The 18,200-nt window shown below is 39.7% G+C and overlaps 1 protein-coding gene across 4 annotated transcripts in view; it reads right to left on the reverse strand.

Annotated features, from left to right (window-relative positions):
- The window catches only part of samd4a (sterile alpha motif domain containing 4A), a 161,204-nt gene that overhangs the window by 33,436 nt on the left and 109,568 nt on the right, over window positions 1–18,200 (reverse strand). For 2 of the 4 annotated variants that reach the window (XM_061887307.1, XM_061887305.1), the window contains 2 exons: window positions 17,792–17,910; window positions 8,015–8,219 (listed from right to left, as the gene is read on the reverse strand). In XM_061887307.1, coding sequence (XP_061743291.1) covers window positions 8,015–8,219; window positions 17,792–17,910 — 324 coding nt within the window. Of the gene's footprint in view, window positions 1–8,014; window positions 8,223–17,791; window positions 17,911–18,200 lie in introns of all 4 variants that reach the window. The other 2 variants (XM_061887306.1, XM_061887304.1) reach the window with 1 other exon arrangement.

The raw sequence follows: 18,200 nt of genomic DNA on the forward strand, positions 1-18,200 counted from the left end.
TGGGGAAATTGTCGTTTTCTCGGTCCGAATAGCTATTTTTATTGGAGGCTCCCATTAAAATCAATGTGAATATGTGAGGAGCCATCAGACATGTGACGTCATCATCTGTCACTTCCGGTAAAGGCAAGGCTTTTTTGTCGGCACCAAAAGTTGTGAACTTTATCGTGGATGTTCTCTATTAAATCTTTTCAGCAAAAATATGGCAATATCGCGAAATGTTCACGTATGACACATAGAATGGACCTGCTATCCCCGTTTAAATAAGAACATCTCATTTCAGCAGGCCTTTAAACCAGACGGCGTGCCCTAGCTGCCTCTGTCATCTCCATTCTCCTGTACAGCTCCAAAACATGGACGCTGAATACCACTTTGACGGCCAGGGTTGATGGTTTTGATACCAGGACCTTCAGGAGAATTGAAGGCTTCACATGGGTCCAACACGTCACAAACCGGACTTTAAGAGACCAAACCCAAAAATTCCCAGTATCCCGTCTTGCATCATTGAGGCAGGTACGCTGATATGGCCATGTCATCCGCCTGCCCGTGGAACATCCAACTAAAACCATCCTAGCTTTCAAACCCCAGCCAGCCAGCTGGAGTCGAGCCATTGGTGCCCCCTGGACCTGCCCAGGACCTTAAAGCCTGTAAGGTGACTCTGGCACAAGCTCAATTCTTTGTCCACATAAGACCCAAATGGTTGTCTGGTTGCCACGGTTGGCTCTATGAGCCTTGATGTGCAAGATGACTAAAGAAAAGAAAGAAAAGACGTGCAACTTAAAAAACAATTTGTTTGGAATAAGAAACAGTTCAATTTCATTAGTTAAAGGGGAACATTATCACCAGACCTATGTAAGCGTCAACATATACCTTGATGTTGCAGAAAAAAGACCATATGTTTTTTTAACCGATTTTCGAACTCTAAAAGGGTGAATTTGGCGATTTAAACGCCCTTCAATTGTTCGCTGTCGGAGTGACGACCTTTCACCCGTGACGTTACAATGGGAAGCAATCCACCATTTTATCAAACACATTACACACAAAAGTCGAATCAGCTTTGTTATTTTCCGTTTTTTCGACAGAGAATCTTCGGCAATTTGAATCGGAGGGTGTAACAACGATGGATTCAAGTTGTCTTACGTGGAGTGTGCATCGATTAGCACGGCCTTCTAATCGATGCTAACATGGCAGAAATGTGTGGATATCCTGCGACACTCAAAACAGATGCATTTCCAACGATAAAGTCAACGAAATAACAAAGGTAAGTTTTGTTGATGTTATTGACTTATGTGCTAATCAGACATATTTGGTCACGGCATGACTGCCAGCTAATCGATGCTAACATGCTATTTAGGCTAGCTGTATGTACATTTGTAGCTATATATGCATCCAGCCTTTCCCTCCACCCACATTTAATGCCAAACAAACACTTACCAATCGAAAGATTTAAGTTGCTCCTGTGGTCAAAAGATGCAATCGTTTGTTAGAAGGCGATCGCCGAATAGCTTCAATAGCTATCGTGCCGAATAGCTTCAATAGCTATTCGCTCAATAGCTTCAGTTTCTTCTTCAATTTCGTTTTTGCTATCTGCCTCCATACTCCAACCATCCGTTTCAATATATGCGTAATCTGTTAAATTGCTTAAGCCGCTGAAATCAGAGTCTGGATCCGAGCTAATGTCGCTATATCTTGCTGTTCTACCCGCCATGTTTGTTTGTATTGGCATCACTATGTGACGTCACAGGAAAATGGACGGGTGGATTTACAGATATCAAAAATCAGGCACTTTAAAGCCTTTTTTCGGCATATTCCATGATGAGTAAAATTTTGAAAAAAAACTTTGAAGAATAAAATAAGCCATTCGGAACAGATTTTTATTGGTTTTAACCCTTCTGAAATTGTGATAATGTTCCCCTTTAATGGAAATGTGTGGACCAAAACTGGAACATAAGTGCCCAAGAGTAAAGGAGCTGGTCGGATCTCTCAGTGAGGTGGCTTGCTGGAGTCAGCCAAATTCTAAAACAGTCTGCATTACTTTATTTACAATAAGTAAATTGATTATCGTTCATTGAGGTTTACTAATTGATTCTATAATCGTCCATGTCCCAATTGCGATGCATCTACAGTAACTCTCGATTATTTCCCCCCAAAGCTGATGTTACAGGACACAGAAAATTCCAAACGGCTTGTTTCAAGGAAATACGAAGGAGGGCAATAATTTTTTTTATTTTTTATAAATATCTTCGCAATGCCTCCTTCAGGACTTATGCAGATCCCAAATAAGAAGAGTTGGTTTTGCATAATATGTGCCCTTTAACAATGTGAAAAAACTGCATTGATAATGACTAAAAGTAAGAGTAAAAAGTAGCAGACAGTAATGGTTTTAGGCCAGTACTATGAAGTCATAGATGCAGAATGGCTTAATACGGTACTTCAACACCCTCAAATAATAGTGTCTGGACGTCTGGCCCACATACAACGGACAATCTGAGATATAATAACCACCAGCAACATTCCTGACTGTAACCTGCCTTTTAAACCTCCAACACTACAACTGAGTCCTCCCCCTTGCTCCCTCTTCCAACCCTCCCCTCCTGGCCCTCCTGGTCCTCCAGTGCCGCAGGCCAAGGAAAAACAGGAAATGCCTATTCACTGTTCTCACTGCCTTTCTCTCTCTAATATAAATACTATCTTTCTCTCCTTGTTGGCCCCTCCCTCAACAACACCTCCACCAAACAATGACGCACACATTTCTCTCCCTACTTTTCCACATTTCTACCATACAGACACACAAGGAGGTCCATTGCGGGGAAGAGGAACTGAGGTATTTCCTCCCATTGTAAGGCAGGAGTGTGTGGGTGCAAGAGAGAGAGAGAGAGAGAGAGAGAGAGAGAGAGAGAGAGAGAGAGAGAGGGAGCAGGACAGAGGTTTACAATGAAATGGGTCAGCCCCGACCAAAGCGTGCCAGGATGAGCAAGAAACAGCTCTATAGCTACTCCTGTTTCAGCGCTCAGCACTGACGCAGAGCCTCTGGTATGTGGGTTGACTTCCCATCAAGTTCCATCCACCTCATTTCATTTGTCAAACACCAAAAACTACACCCGTTTTCTTTCCCTGCATTCTTCGGTTATGAAATTTAAAAAAAAGCCTCCTTTATATGGAATAAGTGATGAAGTCATTCTGCAATTCAGACAGCTGTAAACATCCTGGAACATATTGTTCCACATCTTAAAATGTTTTGCAGACCACCACTTGCATATTTCAGGCACTACATAATAGAGGTGTGGGAAAAAATCGATTCGAATTTGAATCGCGATTCTTGCGTTGTGCGATTCAGAATCGATTCTCATTTAAAAAAAAAAGTTTTTTTTATTTTTTTATTTTTAAAACAAAACAAAACAATACACAGCAATACCATAACAATGCAATCCAATTCCAAAACCAAACCTGACCCAGCAACACTCAGAACTGCAATAAACAGAGCAATTGAGGAAACACAAACACGACACAGAACAAACCAAAAGTAGTGAAACAAAAATGAATATTATCAACAACAGTATCAATATTAGTTATAATTTCAGCAAAGCAGTGATTAAAAATCCCTCCTTGAGATTATCATTAGACATTTATTAAAATTTAAAAAAAAAGAACAATAGTGTCACAGTGGCTTACACTTGCATCGCATCTCATAAGCTTGACAACACACTGTGTCCAATGTTTTCACAAAAATAAAATAAGTCATATTTTTGGTTCGTTTAATAGCTAAAACAATTTTACATTATTGCAATCAGTTGATAAAACATTTACATTTATAAAAGTTTTTTACAAAAATCTACTACCCTGCTTGCATGTCAGCAGACTGGGGTGGATCCTGCTGAAATCCTATGTATTGAATGAATACAGAATCTTTTTAAATCTGGAAAAAAACGTGTTTGAATCGAGAATTGTGTCGAATTGAAAAAAAAATCGATTTTGAATCGAATCGTGACTACTACATAAACTTCCAGTGTTTTGATTTACATGACTTTTTTGGTCATTTCCTGTTGGGAATGACTGCAAACCTGTTTATACTAGAGCAATGATGAATGCACATGCTGTGGCATTATTACAATAAGAATTCATATATATCATATATTAACATATTAACAATAAGGATTTACCAATGCACGGTAATAATGTTCCATCCATCCATTTACTACCGTTTATTCTCTTTGGGCTCGCGGGGGGCGCTGGTGCCTATTTGAGCTACAATCGGGCGGAAGGCAGCATACACCCTGGACAAGTCGCCACCTCATATCAGGGCCAACACAGATAGACAGACAACTAATGGCGGCAAAACAACCGACAGTATTACCATATCAAATGAAAATTATCCAAAAACTGTGATTGATGACCACACTTTGATAAAGTTCTGGACCAAATAGCGCAGTGCTTCTCAATTATTTTCTGTTACCACCCCCCAAATCAGACCTGGGCAATTATTTTGACCTGGGTGCCAAATTCAGAGGAAAAACATGTGCCTGAGGGCCGATATATCTACTTTTATGAACACTAAAACAAAACCTCACAATAATGTCTGATTAAATGCTAAAAACGTTATGACAGACCACCTAAAAAACAGAATGGAATTTTTTTTTTTTTTTACTGAATGACACACAATATTAACTATGAGCGATAAAACACTGAATATTGACAACATATGAATGTCACTCCCTTTCTCCATTGACATATTTACAGTCAAGTGAAGCGCAACAAAAATGCAACAAACACATCAAAATATGAACGCGAAGGGAAAAATACCCAAACCTACAATCTGATATAATATCATTTTTCTTGCAGAATTTTGGTGTAAAAATCTCCTTCCGCGTCTGTCCCTGACACCCACATTTCAGGCTGGACACCTTGGAAACACTCACACCCACCCACACTGCTTGCTGCCTCGTCTGAGAAGCTTTTAGTTAGATTACCATATTAACTAATTAGATGACCATAGTAACTAAGTAGATGACCACAGTAACTAGTAGGGGTGTGGGAAAAAATCGATTCGAATCGAATCGATGTGCGATTCAGAATCTATTCTCATATTTTTTAAATCGATTTTTTCAAATTTTTTTTTTTTTAATCAATTTAACAAACCACCACACAGCAATACCATAACAATGCAATCCAATACCAAAACCAAACCTGACCCAGCAACACTCAGAACTGCAATAAAGACACACACACGACACAGAACAAACCAAAAGTAGTGAAACAAAAATGAATATTATCAACAACAGTATCAATATTAGTTATAATTTCAGCATAGCAGTGATTAAAAATCCCTCATTGACATTATCATTAGATATTTATAAAAATAATTAAAAAAGAACAATAGTGTCACAGTGGCTTACACTTGCATCACATCTCATAAGCTTGACAACACACTGTGTCCAATGTTTTCACAAAGATAAAATAAATCGTATTTTTGGTTCGTTTAATAGTTAAAACAAATTTACATTATTGCAATCAGTTGATAAAACATTGTCCTTTACAATTATGAAAAGCTTTTTTTTTTTTTTGAATCTACTACTCTGCTTGCATGTCAGCAGACTGGAGTAGATCCTGCTGAAATCCTATGTATTGAATGAATACAGAATCGTTCTGAATCGGAAAAATATCGTTTTTGAATCGAGAATTGAATCTATTCGGAAAAAATCGATATATTATCAAATCGTGACCCCCAAGAATCGATATTGAATCGAATCGTGGGACCCCCAAAGATTCACAGCCTTAGTCACTAGTATATCATGCACAAACGCCAGATTCCAACCATTGAAATACTTTGTATAGTTCAAGACTTATGGTCATTTGAAAACATGACTGCACATCATAATGGCAATACACTTTCCATCTTAAAATTCTGAAAAAATTATTTGGGAATGTCCAGCGGGCCAGATTGAAAAGCTTAACGGGCCTCATGTGGCCCCCCGGGCCTTAATTTGCCCAGGTATGCCCCGAATAATTTGTCTATACAATTGTTATAAGTACACCTTTGCATAACATTATATCTTAATTAAAATTTTAAAAAACAAACTAGAAAAAAGAAAGACATTTAGATGAACTTACAACAAATAATTACTTTATTAACATTGTTTTTAGTCTGTAACAGAAAAGATTTCAAATGCAGCAATTAGCTTTTTTTTTTTAATCGTTTTTAAACAAATCATTTTTTTGACTGAATTAACTATTTGATAGTGAAAAATAAACTCAGGAAACAATAGTCAATTTGGTCAGTATCACTAAGGAGCACAATATATTAAAAAAAACTTTGCCCTACAAAACAAAAATGAATAAAACAATTTGTGCAGACTTTTTTTCGCATAAAAATGATGAAGTCAGGATCAATGGCAGCAATGAGTATGTTTTGTAGTGCACAACTTTTCAAAGCAGTACTGCATGATACTGATGAAACATGTTCCTACTGCATGATACTGATGAAGCATGTTCCCCTGGGTGGACCGCCCCACGATTTGAGAAGAACTGGACTAGAGTTAGCTTGCTAGCTATCTTGAACACAAGAGACAAGGTCTCTTGTGTTTTCTCTCATTAAAAAAGGCCATACCCCAATCTAACCTTGCATAAACACAATACTGTCTTAACTAAGATATTTGCATTCAACATAAAATGCTCTCTTACTACAAAGTGATGGACCTAAACTCATACTTGCCAACCCTCCCAACTCCTAAATTTCTGTGCCCCTCCCGAAAATCTCCTGGAGCAACCATTCTCCCGAATTTCTCCCGATTTCCACCCGAACAGCAATATTGGGGGCGGGCCTTAAAGGCACAGCCTTTAGCGTCCTCTCTCACCTGAAAAGGAGACTATTGTATATGTCTACATTATCCATAGGTTTATCTGTAAGCCATAAAGTAGGCAGGCATGGAGCTATTTCTCAGCGTGTGTTTATTCCAGCCTGCATGTTAATACACTGACACACAACATCCGGATTCCCGTCATGCATTGCTTCAAAACTACGGCGAGAAGTAATGTCCAAAAACATAACAGAGACGAAGCAGAAGAAGGAAGAAGAGACATGGCGATGACGAGTAAGAAGAAGAAGTACGCTTGCAAGTTCCAAAATTATTGGAAAAAATAATTTCAGTTCAGGCTTCACGGTGGCAGAGGGGTTAGTGCGTCTGCCTCACAATACGAAGGTCCTGCAGTCCTGGGTTCAAATCCAGGCTCGGGATCTTTCTGTGTGGAGTTTGCATGTTCTCCCCGTGAATGCGTGGGTTCCCTCCGGGTACTCCGGCTTCATCCCACTTCCAAAGACATGCACCTGGGGATAGGTTGATTGGCAACACTAAATTGGCCCTAGTGTGTGAATGTGAGTGTGAATGTTGTCTGTCTATCTGTGTTGGCCCTGTGATGAGGTGGCGACTTGTCCAGGGTGTACCCTGCCTTCCGCCCGATTGTAGCTGAGATAGGCGCCAGCGCCCCCCGCGACCCCAAAAGGGAATAAGCGGTAGAAAATGGATGGATGGAATTTCAGTTCATCCAGGACAGCTCGAAGGGGAAGGAGTATGCTGCCTGCAAATTTTGTAGATCAGACTTCTCCATTGAACACAGTGGCCAAACGGATATATTAATTCATGAATGGATATTATATATACATATATTTTATTTTTAGAATTATGCAAAGGCTGATAAAAAAAATTGCCACCAAGCCGCACTTTGGACACCACCCAAATGAAAACATGCCCTTCATCACGAGCATACTATTGAAACTAAAAGGGGAATTAATTGAACTATTTTTACAGTTTTCATTACTACCACTATTTTTGCTGATTGGCTGGGTAAACAGATTTAGATTTACCACAGTGGTACCTGTATGATTCATTCGAAACATGTAACTTTAACGCATAATCTTTCTTGCCTGACAAAAGGTTAAATAAATATCACATTGACATTTGAAGTTGTATTTATATATAACTCACTGCTTGCTTTTCCACAATCCTCTCCCCGTTTGACTCACCTGTTTCCCTTGCTTGAGGCCTGTGGGTGTGCTGCTGCTGCTACGAGGTGTAGGTCCCAGCAGGCCTCCGCTGCCCAGCAGGCCCAGCCTTACACCTGGTAAGCTCCGAGAGGGAACCTGGAATTGCCGAAGGCTTCTTCTGGCCATCACACTGCTCCCAGCACAGCTTGTGGTGGGAAGAGAGTTGGACTGACCGAATCCACGACTGCTGCAGAACAGAATATGTGTAGTTAGTATGGCTGTGACGGGACTGTAGAGACCGCGTTATTGCCCTCTCAAAGTCTTCACAATAACGCTGTGGCGGTATAAAACAAAAACTTGGTGTGTAGTTTTTCCTCTGACGCTCTAGCGTTGGCCGGGTCAGAAAATAAACTAAAACTCTAAGAATCCTCTGTTTTCTTGCGGTTTTCACTCAGGGCCATCACCAGGATGTGACAAATACCGAGGTCAAAAATTGGTGCTTTGAAAGGCTGAAATCCTGTGTATCCCAGAACCATGATAATATTACCTTGAGCAACATGTTCAACAATCCACTTTTTTTTATTATTATACTGAAATTTAGCGTATTAAGCTACTTTAAAGTCATAAAACTTTACACACAACACGGGTTTGAACCAAAGACTTTGTGCTTTGGATTTCAAGTACTAGTAACACGCGCCATGAGATACACTGGATGTTAAAAGGCGAAATGTGTCTTCATGTTCTAATCAGTAACAAAACATGATGTGGCCAGGAATACAAACATTTCCTATAAGGCGCTTTGTCATTCAATAATTTACATTTCAAGGTGCTTCTTCACACAAAACGGGGACGTTATGAACAGCAAGCCCTGACAACAGTACTATGCTGACAGTAGGGCTGGGCGATATATCGGGGTTTGTCTCTGTGCGATATAGAAAATGACTATATCGTGATATCTGAGTATACATTCCAGTGTTTCCCACAGGTCAGGCATCTATTTGTGGTGGTGTGGTCGGCCGCCGGGGGTGGGGGTCGGGGGTGGGGGGATGGGGGTTGGGTGGTGACAGCGGCGATGACCAAGAAGAACGCGGAGTTGTAATATAATTACAACACTTTATGTACATATTTATATACATATTTATGTAATATTTACATATTTATATAATATGTAACTACAAGCTCCATTCACAGAGAGTCCCATTGCTTTTATGAGCGGTCGAGCGAGTCAAAAGCCGGAAATTTTTTTTTTTTTTTTTTTTTTTTAATTTTTATTTGTGGCGGCCGTAATTCTTTCGTGGCGGGCCGCCACAAATAAATGAATGTGTGGGAAAACCTGCATTCTCACGCAGTTGCTTTTAGCTGCTAGCATTACATTACAGGCTCTTCCCACGCCTTCTTGTCTCTCCTTCTCACAGACAAGCGCAACTTTTTACACACGTCACATACTGTCACGTCATACGTCACATACGTATACGCCCTCGCGGAGCAGAGAGGAAGCAGCATGGCTAACGTTAGCTGTGATGCTAGCAGAGCCGTGCGAGTGGTAATACGAGAGAAAGAAGGTGCGAATCTGGTAACAACTGAAGGAAGAATTAATTCCCAAGAAAGCGGCAGAAGGTCCATCGTCTGGCGGTGGTTTGGCTTCAAGTGGGAATATGTCCAACAGACAAGCGTAATTTGTCAAGTGTGGGGCAAAAGCTTTGCTATAGAAAGTAGCATTACTGCTAATGTGTAGAATCATTTGAAATGTCACCTGCTAGAGAATGAAGAGTGATTACTCCGCATGTCAACATCTCCATTCGGTGCCACACCAACAAAATGTTGAGGCAACCATTTCTACATCAACACCGTATGAAGAAAACAGTCAACAACGTAAGGAGATAACGTCCCTAGTAACCTACTACATAGCGATTTGATTTCCTATTATACAGCTCATTTTTATTTGACAGTTATTAAAATATCTTGTGTGACATGATGCACAAAAGTGCACTTTATTTGTTTTAAACTGGTGTTCTGTACAAAAAGTGCAGTTTAATATAGCGTTGTTTTGATATGTCATCTTAGTGACATCATGCACAAAAGTGCACTCATAGCTTCTTTTAAAATGTCTGACAATCTTGCACTTTCTGTTTTGAAATGGCATGAATGTTTGTGCCACTTCTTAATAACTGTTTGACAAATACACTTTTGGTCAATTGACTTAGTTGTGATTTCCTTCTCTGCATGAAAGTTTAAAAGTAGCATATATTAATGCAGTATGAAGAAGAATGTTGTAGCTGAGATAGGCACCAGCGTCCCCCGCGACCCCAAAAGGGAATAAGCGGTAAGAAATGGATGGATGGATGGATGTTTTAATGTAGACACATAGAATCATCAAACTGCTGTGATTATATGCATCAAGTGTTCATTCAAGGCTAAGGCAAAATATGGAGATATATATGGTGTATCGCGATATGGCATAAAAATATTGAGATATTAAACAAGGCCACATCGCCCAGCCCTAACTGACAGTGTTTGACATCAATCTCATTCCGGTGAAAGCAACATTAGTGACGTCAGTAAACTTCAATGTTACGTTGACAGGACATTTTGAATCAGATGATGTTTAAAGTAAAAGTGGACTTAATCGCGTTGCATTGTCTGGATTTGGAGCAAACTGTGCATGACTAAGGATGGTATATTGAGAGGGAATGAACTACTGCATGCTGATGTATAGCTGCAGTGAGTCAAATGTTTTGGTTACTTAAAAAATACCAAGGTCATGACATGAAATGGTAGTTACAGCCATGTTTTTATCTGCCAAACCTGCAAATATTGTTGTGTTGCATAGCTAAATACGAACTGTGTTACATACTACAAACCCTTTTTCCATATGAGTTGGGAAATGTTGTTAGATGTAAATATAAACGGAATACAATGATTTGCAAATCATTTTCAACCCATATTCCGTTGAATATGCTACAAAGACAAGATATTTAATGTTCAAACTGATAAAAAAAAAAAAAATTCAAATAATCATTAACTTTAGAATTTGATGCCAGCAACACGTGACAAAGAAGTTGGGAAAGGTGACAATAAATACTAATAAAGTTGAGGAATGCTCATCAAACTGAATGTGAATTCTCCCTGCCCACTGGGTGTGAGTTTTCCTTGCCCTTTTGTGGGTTCTTCCGAGGATGTTGTAGTCGTAATGATTTGTGCAGTCCTTTGAGACATTTGTGATTTGGGGCTATATAAATAAACATTGATTGATTGATTGATCAAACACTTATTTGGAACATCCCATAGGTGTGCAGGCTAATTGGGAACAGGTGGGTGCCATGATTGGGTATAAAAGCAGCTTCCATGAAATGCTAAGTAATTCACAAACAAGGATGGGGCGAGGGTCACCAATATGTAAGCAAATTGTCGAACAGTTTTAGAACAACATTTCTTAACGAGCTATTGCAAGGAATTTAGGGATTTTAGCATCTACGGTCCGTAAAGTCATCAAAAGATTCAGAGAATCTGGACAAATCACTGCACGTAAGCGATGATATTGCGGACCTTTGATCCCTCAGGTGGTACTGCATCAAAAACCAACATCAGTGTGTTAAGGATATCACCACATGGGTTCAGGAACACTTCATAAAACCACTGTCAGTAACTACAGTTGGTCGCTACATCTGTAAGTACAAGTTAAAACTCTACTATGCAAAGCTAAAGCCATTTATCAACATCACCCAGGAACGCCGCCGGCTTTGCTGGGCCCGAGCTCATCTAAGAAGGACTGATGCAAAGTGGAAAAATGTTCTGTGGTCTGACGAGTGAACATTTCAAATTATATTTGGAAACTGTGGACGTGGTGTCCTCCAGAACAAAGAGGAAAATAACCATCCGGATTGTTATAGGCGCAAAGTTCAAAAGCCAGCATCTGTGATGGTATGGGGGTGTATTAGTGCCCAAGGCATGGGTAACTTACACATCTGTGAAGGCACCATTAATGCTGAAAGGTCCATACAGGTTTTGGAGCAACATATGTTGTCATCCAAGCAACCTTATCAAGGACGCCCCTGCTTATTTCAGCAAAACAATGCCAAGCCACATGTTACAACAGTGTGGCTTCGTAATAAAAGAGTGCGGGTACTTTCCTGGCCAGCCTGCAGTCCAGACATGTCTCCCATCGAAAATGTGTGGCGCATTATGAAGCGTAAAACACGACAGTGGAGACCCCTGACTGTTGAACGACTGAAGCTCTACATAAAACAAGAATGGGAAAGACTTTCACTTTCAAAGCTTCAACAATTAGTTTCCTCAGTTCCAAAACGTTTATTGAGTGTTGTTAAAAGAAAAGGTGATGTAACACAGTGGTGAACATGCCCTTTCCCAACTACTTTGGCACATGTTCCAGCCATGAAATTCTAAGTTAATTATTATTTGCAAAAAAAAATAAAGTTTGAGCTTGAACATCAAATATCTTGTCTTTGTAGCATATGCAACTAAATATGGGTTGAAAATGATTTGCAAGTCTTTGTATTCCTTTTATATTTACATCTAACACAATTTCCCAACTCATATAGAAATGGGGTTTGTATATGTTGAGAATTGATTGTCTTCTTATACTTTTACAAATATATCAAACATTCTTACTTATAGCTTAGTTCATCCGGCTTCTTTATTCAGTGAACCGGAGTCGGAGAAGTTTGCACATCTGTTGTTGCGTGCGTTGGAATTAACTCAGTGATGCTTTGTGTTGTGTGGCACTGTGCTGCGTGTGGGACTCTGCCAGATCATACGAGGCAGAACTAAACCCGCCATCGGTCAAAGAAACCGTCAGGGCATCACGACCAATGTGGCCGTGCCACATATAATTTTTTTTGAAGGGAACACGACCAAACTGAGGGTGAACGAGAGCCATGGCTGTCGTGGCCGCAGTGATTTTCTTTCCTAGTAGTTAGGTCAGCATACTCTTGTATTTATGTCAAACATTTTTTTGTTTTCCTCCCCTGTTAAACTGCTTGTCATTGTTGTGAAGCTATGACAACGAGAAAATTCCCCCAGAATGTTTGATAAACCTGTTCGCCGTGCTCTGATCCTCCAGGGTTGACTGAAGCTAAAAAGCTTGTACAAAACCAACTGGGAACCAATTACAATAAATGCAAAACTGCACCGAGTATCAAAAACCATGATTTGTAGGTTTAAGCGAACATAACTAGTTAAAATGCTAGCACCAAATGTTAGCATGCAAACATAGAAGTAAATATACTTCTACGATGCAGCAAGTATCAAAAAACAATATTTTTAGGTTCAAACAAATAGAATGAGCTAAAATTCCCAAACAAAATGTAAGTATGCTAAAAAGAAAGCATACATCTATGATGGCGCAAAGTATGAAAAACAGTGATTTTTAGGTTTAAGCGAACACAGCTGGTTAAAATGCGAGCAAAAAATGTTAGCATGCTAACATAGGAGGAGTAAACATACTTCTGTGATGGCGCCAAGTACTAAAAAACATGATTTTTAGGTTTAAACGAATAGAATTAGCTAAAATTCCAGCACAAAATGTTAGTATGCTAAAAAGAAAGAATACGTCTACGATGGCGCAATGTATCAAAACCACGGATTTTTAGGTTTCAACAAACTTTTGCTAAAATGTTAGCATGCTAACCTAGAAGTGAACATACAAACCCCGTTTCCATATGAGTTTGGAAATTGTATTAGATGTAAATATAAACGGAATACAATGATTTGCAAATCCTTTTCAACCCATATTCAATTGAATGCACTACAAAGACAAAGATATTTGATGTTAAAACTCATAAACTTTATTTTTTTTTTGCAAATAATAATTTACTTAGAATTTTATGGTTGCAACACATGCCAAAGTAGTTGGGAAAGGGCATGTTCACCACTGTGTTACATCACATTTTCTTTTAACAACACTCAATAAACGTTTGGCAACTGAGGAAACTAATTGTTGAAGCTGTGAAGGTGGAATTATTTCCCATTCTTGATTTATGTAGAGCAGGGGTGTCAAACTCAAATACAGAGTGGGCCAAAATTTTAAACAGAACAAAGCCGCGGGCCAAGGTTGAACAAATTAACCTTTTAATAGGGACCCAAACAAGTTTTGCATTAAATATTGAACAAGCGAGGCTTATATAACTTTAGTGACATGCAAAATCCAGTTTCAAATAATAATAACAATAATTAAAAGAATATCAATGGCATATCAAATTAAATTTAAATAAAAGTATTTTTTCTATTTGCAATTTTCTGAGGTAAATATCAAATTTTTTCCACAGGCTAATAATACATTTGGAAATAAAATAACAATAATGAATGAACCAAACATTCAAGCCTTGAAGTAGCAAGAGAAAATGCATGAATAAAACGTTAATTATTGGTCAGTTTGCTGGAGGTTTCCCGGAAGAGTTAGTGCTGCAAAGGTTTCTGGGTATTTGTTCTGTTGTGTTACGGAGCAGCTGTTCACCCGAAATGTGTTTGTCATATTTGTAACAGTGCTAAAGTTGTTTATATGGCCACCCTCAGTGTGACCTATATGGCTGTTGACCAAGTATGCCTTGCATTCACTTGTGTGCGTGTGTGTGTGTAAAAGCCACAAATATTATGCGACACGCTGTTAGTATGGAGGAAAAGCGGAAGTGACGACAGGTTGTAGAGAACTCTAACGGCAGTGCCTTAAATGCACGCCCCCAATATAGTTGTCCAGGTGGAAATCGGTAGAAATCCGGGAGAATGGTTGCCCCGGGAGATTTTCGGGAGGGGCACTGAACTTTGGGAGTCACCCGGGAAAATTAGGAGGGTTGGCAAGTATGAGTATTAGCGGTGAATGCGGTGTTACAGCGGCACCGACGCTGTATAACACCGGCGGGCCAGCTCTAATGCTAAATTGATATTGTCTCAAGGGCCAAATTAAATTACACGGCGGGCCATATTTGGCCCGCGGGCCAGAGTTTGACACCCATGATGTAGAGCTTCAGTCGTTTAACAGTCCGGGGTCTCCGTTGTCATATTTTACGCTTAATAGGGCGCCACACATTTTCGATGGGAGACAGGTCTGGACTGCAGGCGGGCCAAGAAGGTACCCGCACTCTTTTTTTACGAAGCCACGCTGTTGTAACACTTGTCTTGCTGAAATAAGCAGGGGCGTCCATGATAATGTTGCTTGGATGACAACATATGTTGCTCCAAAACCTGTATGGACCTTTCAGCATTAATGGTGCCTTCACAGATGTGTAAGTTACCCATGCCTTGGGCACTAATACACCCCCATACCATCACAGGTGCTGGCTTTTGAACTTTGCGCCTAGAACAATCCGAGTGGTTATTTTCCTCTTTGTTCTGGAGAACACCACGTCCTCTGTTTCCAAATATAATTTGAAATGTGGACTCGTCAGACCACAGAACACCTTTCCACTTTGCATCAGGCCATGTTTGGTGAGCTCGGGCCCAGCCAAGCCGGCGGCGTTTCGGGATATTGTTGATAAATGTGTTTGGCTTTGCATAGTACAGTTTTAACGTGCACTTACAGATGAAGCGACCAATTGTAGTTACTGACAGTGGTTTAATGAAGTGTTCCTTAGCCCATGTGGTGATATCCTTTACACACTGATGTCGGTTTTTGATGCAGTACCGCCTGAGGGATCAAAAGTCCGTAATATCATCGCTTACATGCAGTCATTTCTCCAGATTCTCTGAACTTTTTGATGATTTTACGGACCGTAGATGGTAAAATCCCTAAATTCCTTGCAATAGCTCTTTGAGAAATGTTGTTCTAAAACTGTTCGACAATTTGCTTACAAAGTGGGGACCCTCGCCCCATCCTTGTTTGTGAATTACTTAGCATCTCATGTAAGCTGCTTTTATACCCAATCATGGCACCCACTTGTTCCCAATTAGCCTGCACACCTGTGGGATGTTCCATATAAGTGTTTGATGAGCATTCCTCAACTTTATCAGTATTTATTGCCATCTTTCCCAACTTCTTTGTCACGTGTTGCTGGCATCAAATTCTAAAGTTAATGATTATTTGCAAAAAAAAACAAAAACGTTTTTATAAATAAATAAATGGGTTGTACTTGTATAGCGCTTTTCTACCTTCAAGGTACTCAAAGCGCTTTGACACTATTTCCACATTTACCCATTCACACACACATTCACACACTGATGGAGGGAGCTGCCATGCAAGGCGCCAACCAGCACCCATCAGGAGCAAGGGTGAAGTGTCTTGCTCAGGACACAACGGACGTGACGAGGTTGGTACTAGGTGGGATTTGAACCAGGGACCCTCGGGTTGCGCACGGCCACTCTACCACTGCGCCACGCAGTTTGAACATCAAATATGTTGTCTTTGTAGCATATTCAACTGAATATGGGTTGAAAATGATTTGCAAATCATTGTATTCCGTTTATATTTACATCTAACACAATTTCCCAACTCATATGGAAACGGGGTTTGTACTTCTATGATGGTGCCAAGTAACAAAAAACGGGTTTTTTAGGTTTTAACAAACATTTGCTAAAATGTTAGCATGCTCACCAAGAAGGGAACATACTTCTACGATGGCGCCAAGTAAGAAAAAAACGTGATTTTTAGGTTTAAGCGAACACAACTAGTTAAAAGGCTAGCACAAAATGTTAGCATGCTAACATAGGAGGAGTAAACATACTTCTACGATGGCACCAAGTATCAAAAACCATTATTTTAAGGTTTAAACTAATAGAATTAGCTAAAATTCCAGCACAAAATATGAGTACGCTAAAAAGAAATCATACGTCTATGATGGCGCAAAGAATGAAAAACAGGGATTTTTAGGTTTTAACAAACATTTTCTAAAATGTTAGCATGCTAACCTAGAAGTGAACATACGTCTACGATGGCGCCAAGTAACGAAAACCGTGATTTTTTGCCCACATATGCGGTCCTCAACAAGGTTTCTCATAGTCATTCACATCGACGTCCCACTGGGTTTAGTTTTTCCTTGCCCTTATGTGGGCTCTGTACCGCAGATGTCGTTGTGGCTTGTGCAGCCCTTTGAGACACTTGTGATTTAGGGCTATATAAATAAACATTGATTGATTGATTGACTTTTGCACAGTTGATCTTTAATGCCTTTTTCTTTCAATCTATCAATGATTATTTATATAGCCCTAAATCACTAGTGTCTCAAAGGGCTGCACAAACCACAACTACATCCTCGGTAGAGCCCACATAAGGGCAAAGAAAACTCACACCCAGTGGGACGTCGGTGACAATGAGAAACCTTGGAGAGGACTGCATATGTGGGCAACCCCCTTGGTACTGCCAGCACTAAAAGATGAGCCTGTTTTGATGATAAGATAAATGTTGTGCAGTGATGTTGTACTTTATTTTTTATCATATTGTGTTCTTATTGTGTGGTTTTTTTATTTTTCTCTCTTTTTTAAATTGTAATCCATCCATCCGTCCATTTCCTACCACTTATTCCCTTTGGGGTCGCGTGTGACTGCCTTTTTTACATCATGGCCGGGGGACTACAGACGAAAACTAGCCTTATGGCTAATTTTGGCTTTTTAAACCATGTGTAGTCATGTGTTTTATGAAATTACATTGTCCCCTTTGAAATAAACTAATCCTAATCTTAGCATGCTAACATAGAAGTTAACATACTCAAATTCCATGACGTTTAGGTTTGTACATACAAAAGTATCTAACATGATAGAGAATTGCATAGCAGCAGGCCCATAATTAAGTCTTATTTTGTTCATTGCCTCATGCTTGGGGTTGATGAAGAAGTGCAAGCACAAAGAATGTAAACACAATATATAGTGTACCTTCTCTGCGGTCGATAACCAGCGATGTCAAGGAGTGTTTTTCTCGGAATGGCCCGGAACAGCCTCTGGACCTGTTGTTTCCATGACAACAGCCTCTTCTTCTGAGTCTCGCTAAAGGACTGATGGGCAACAAGAGAAGTGAAGAGTTCAGTGAAGAGCATGACTGCAGAGTAGTTTCACAATTAGTAAGAGTGCAGCATTGTAAAATACTGAAGAAGACCACTTTGATCCTGTTATCTGTGTATGCTAATGTGTGGACTTTGGTCGAATTGTTTTAGTATCTGGCATTTAAATTGTACTTATAAGTCAATGCAATTGAATAAAAGTGTTCACAATGTGTGAATATCGTGCAAAGGTTCATTTATTCCAGAGATGTCCTAATATTTTCTAGCCAGGGCCACATACAGAA

This window comes from Nerophis ophidion, linkage group LG25 (assembly GCF_033978795.1).
Source record: "Nerophis ophidion isolate RoL-2023_Sa linkage group LG25, RoL_Noph_v1.0, whole genome shotgun sequence".
NCBI lineage: Eukaryota > Metazoa > Chordata > Actinopteri > Syngnathiformes > Syngnathidae > Nerophis > Nerophis ophidion.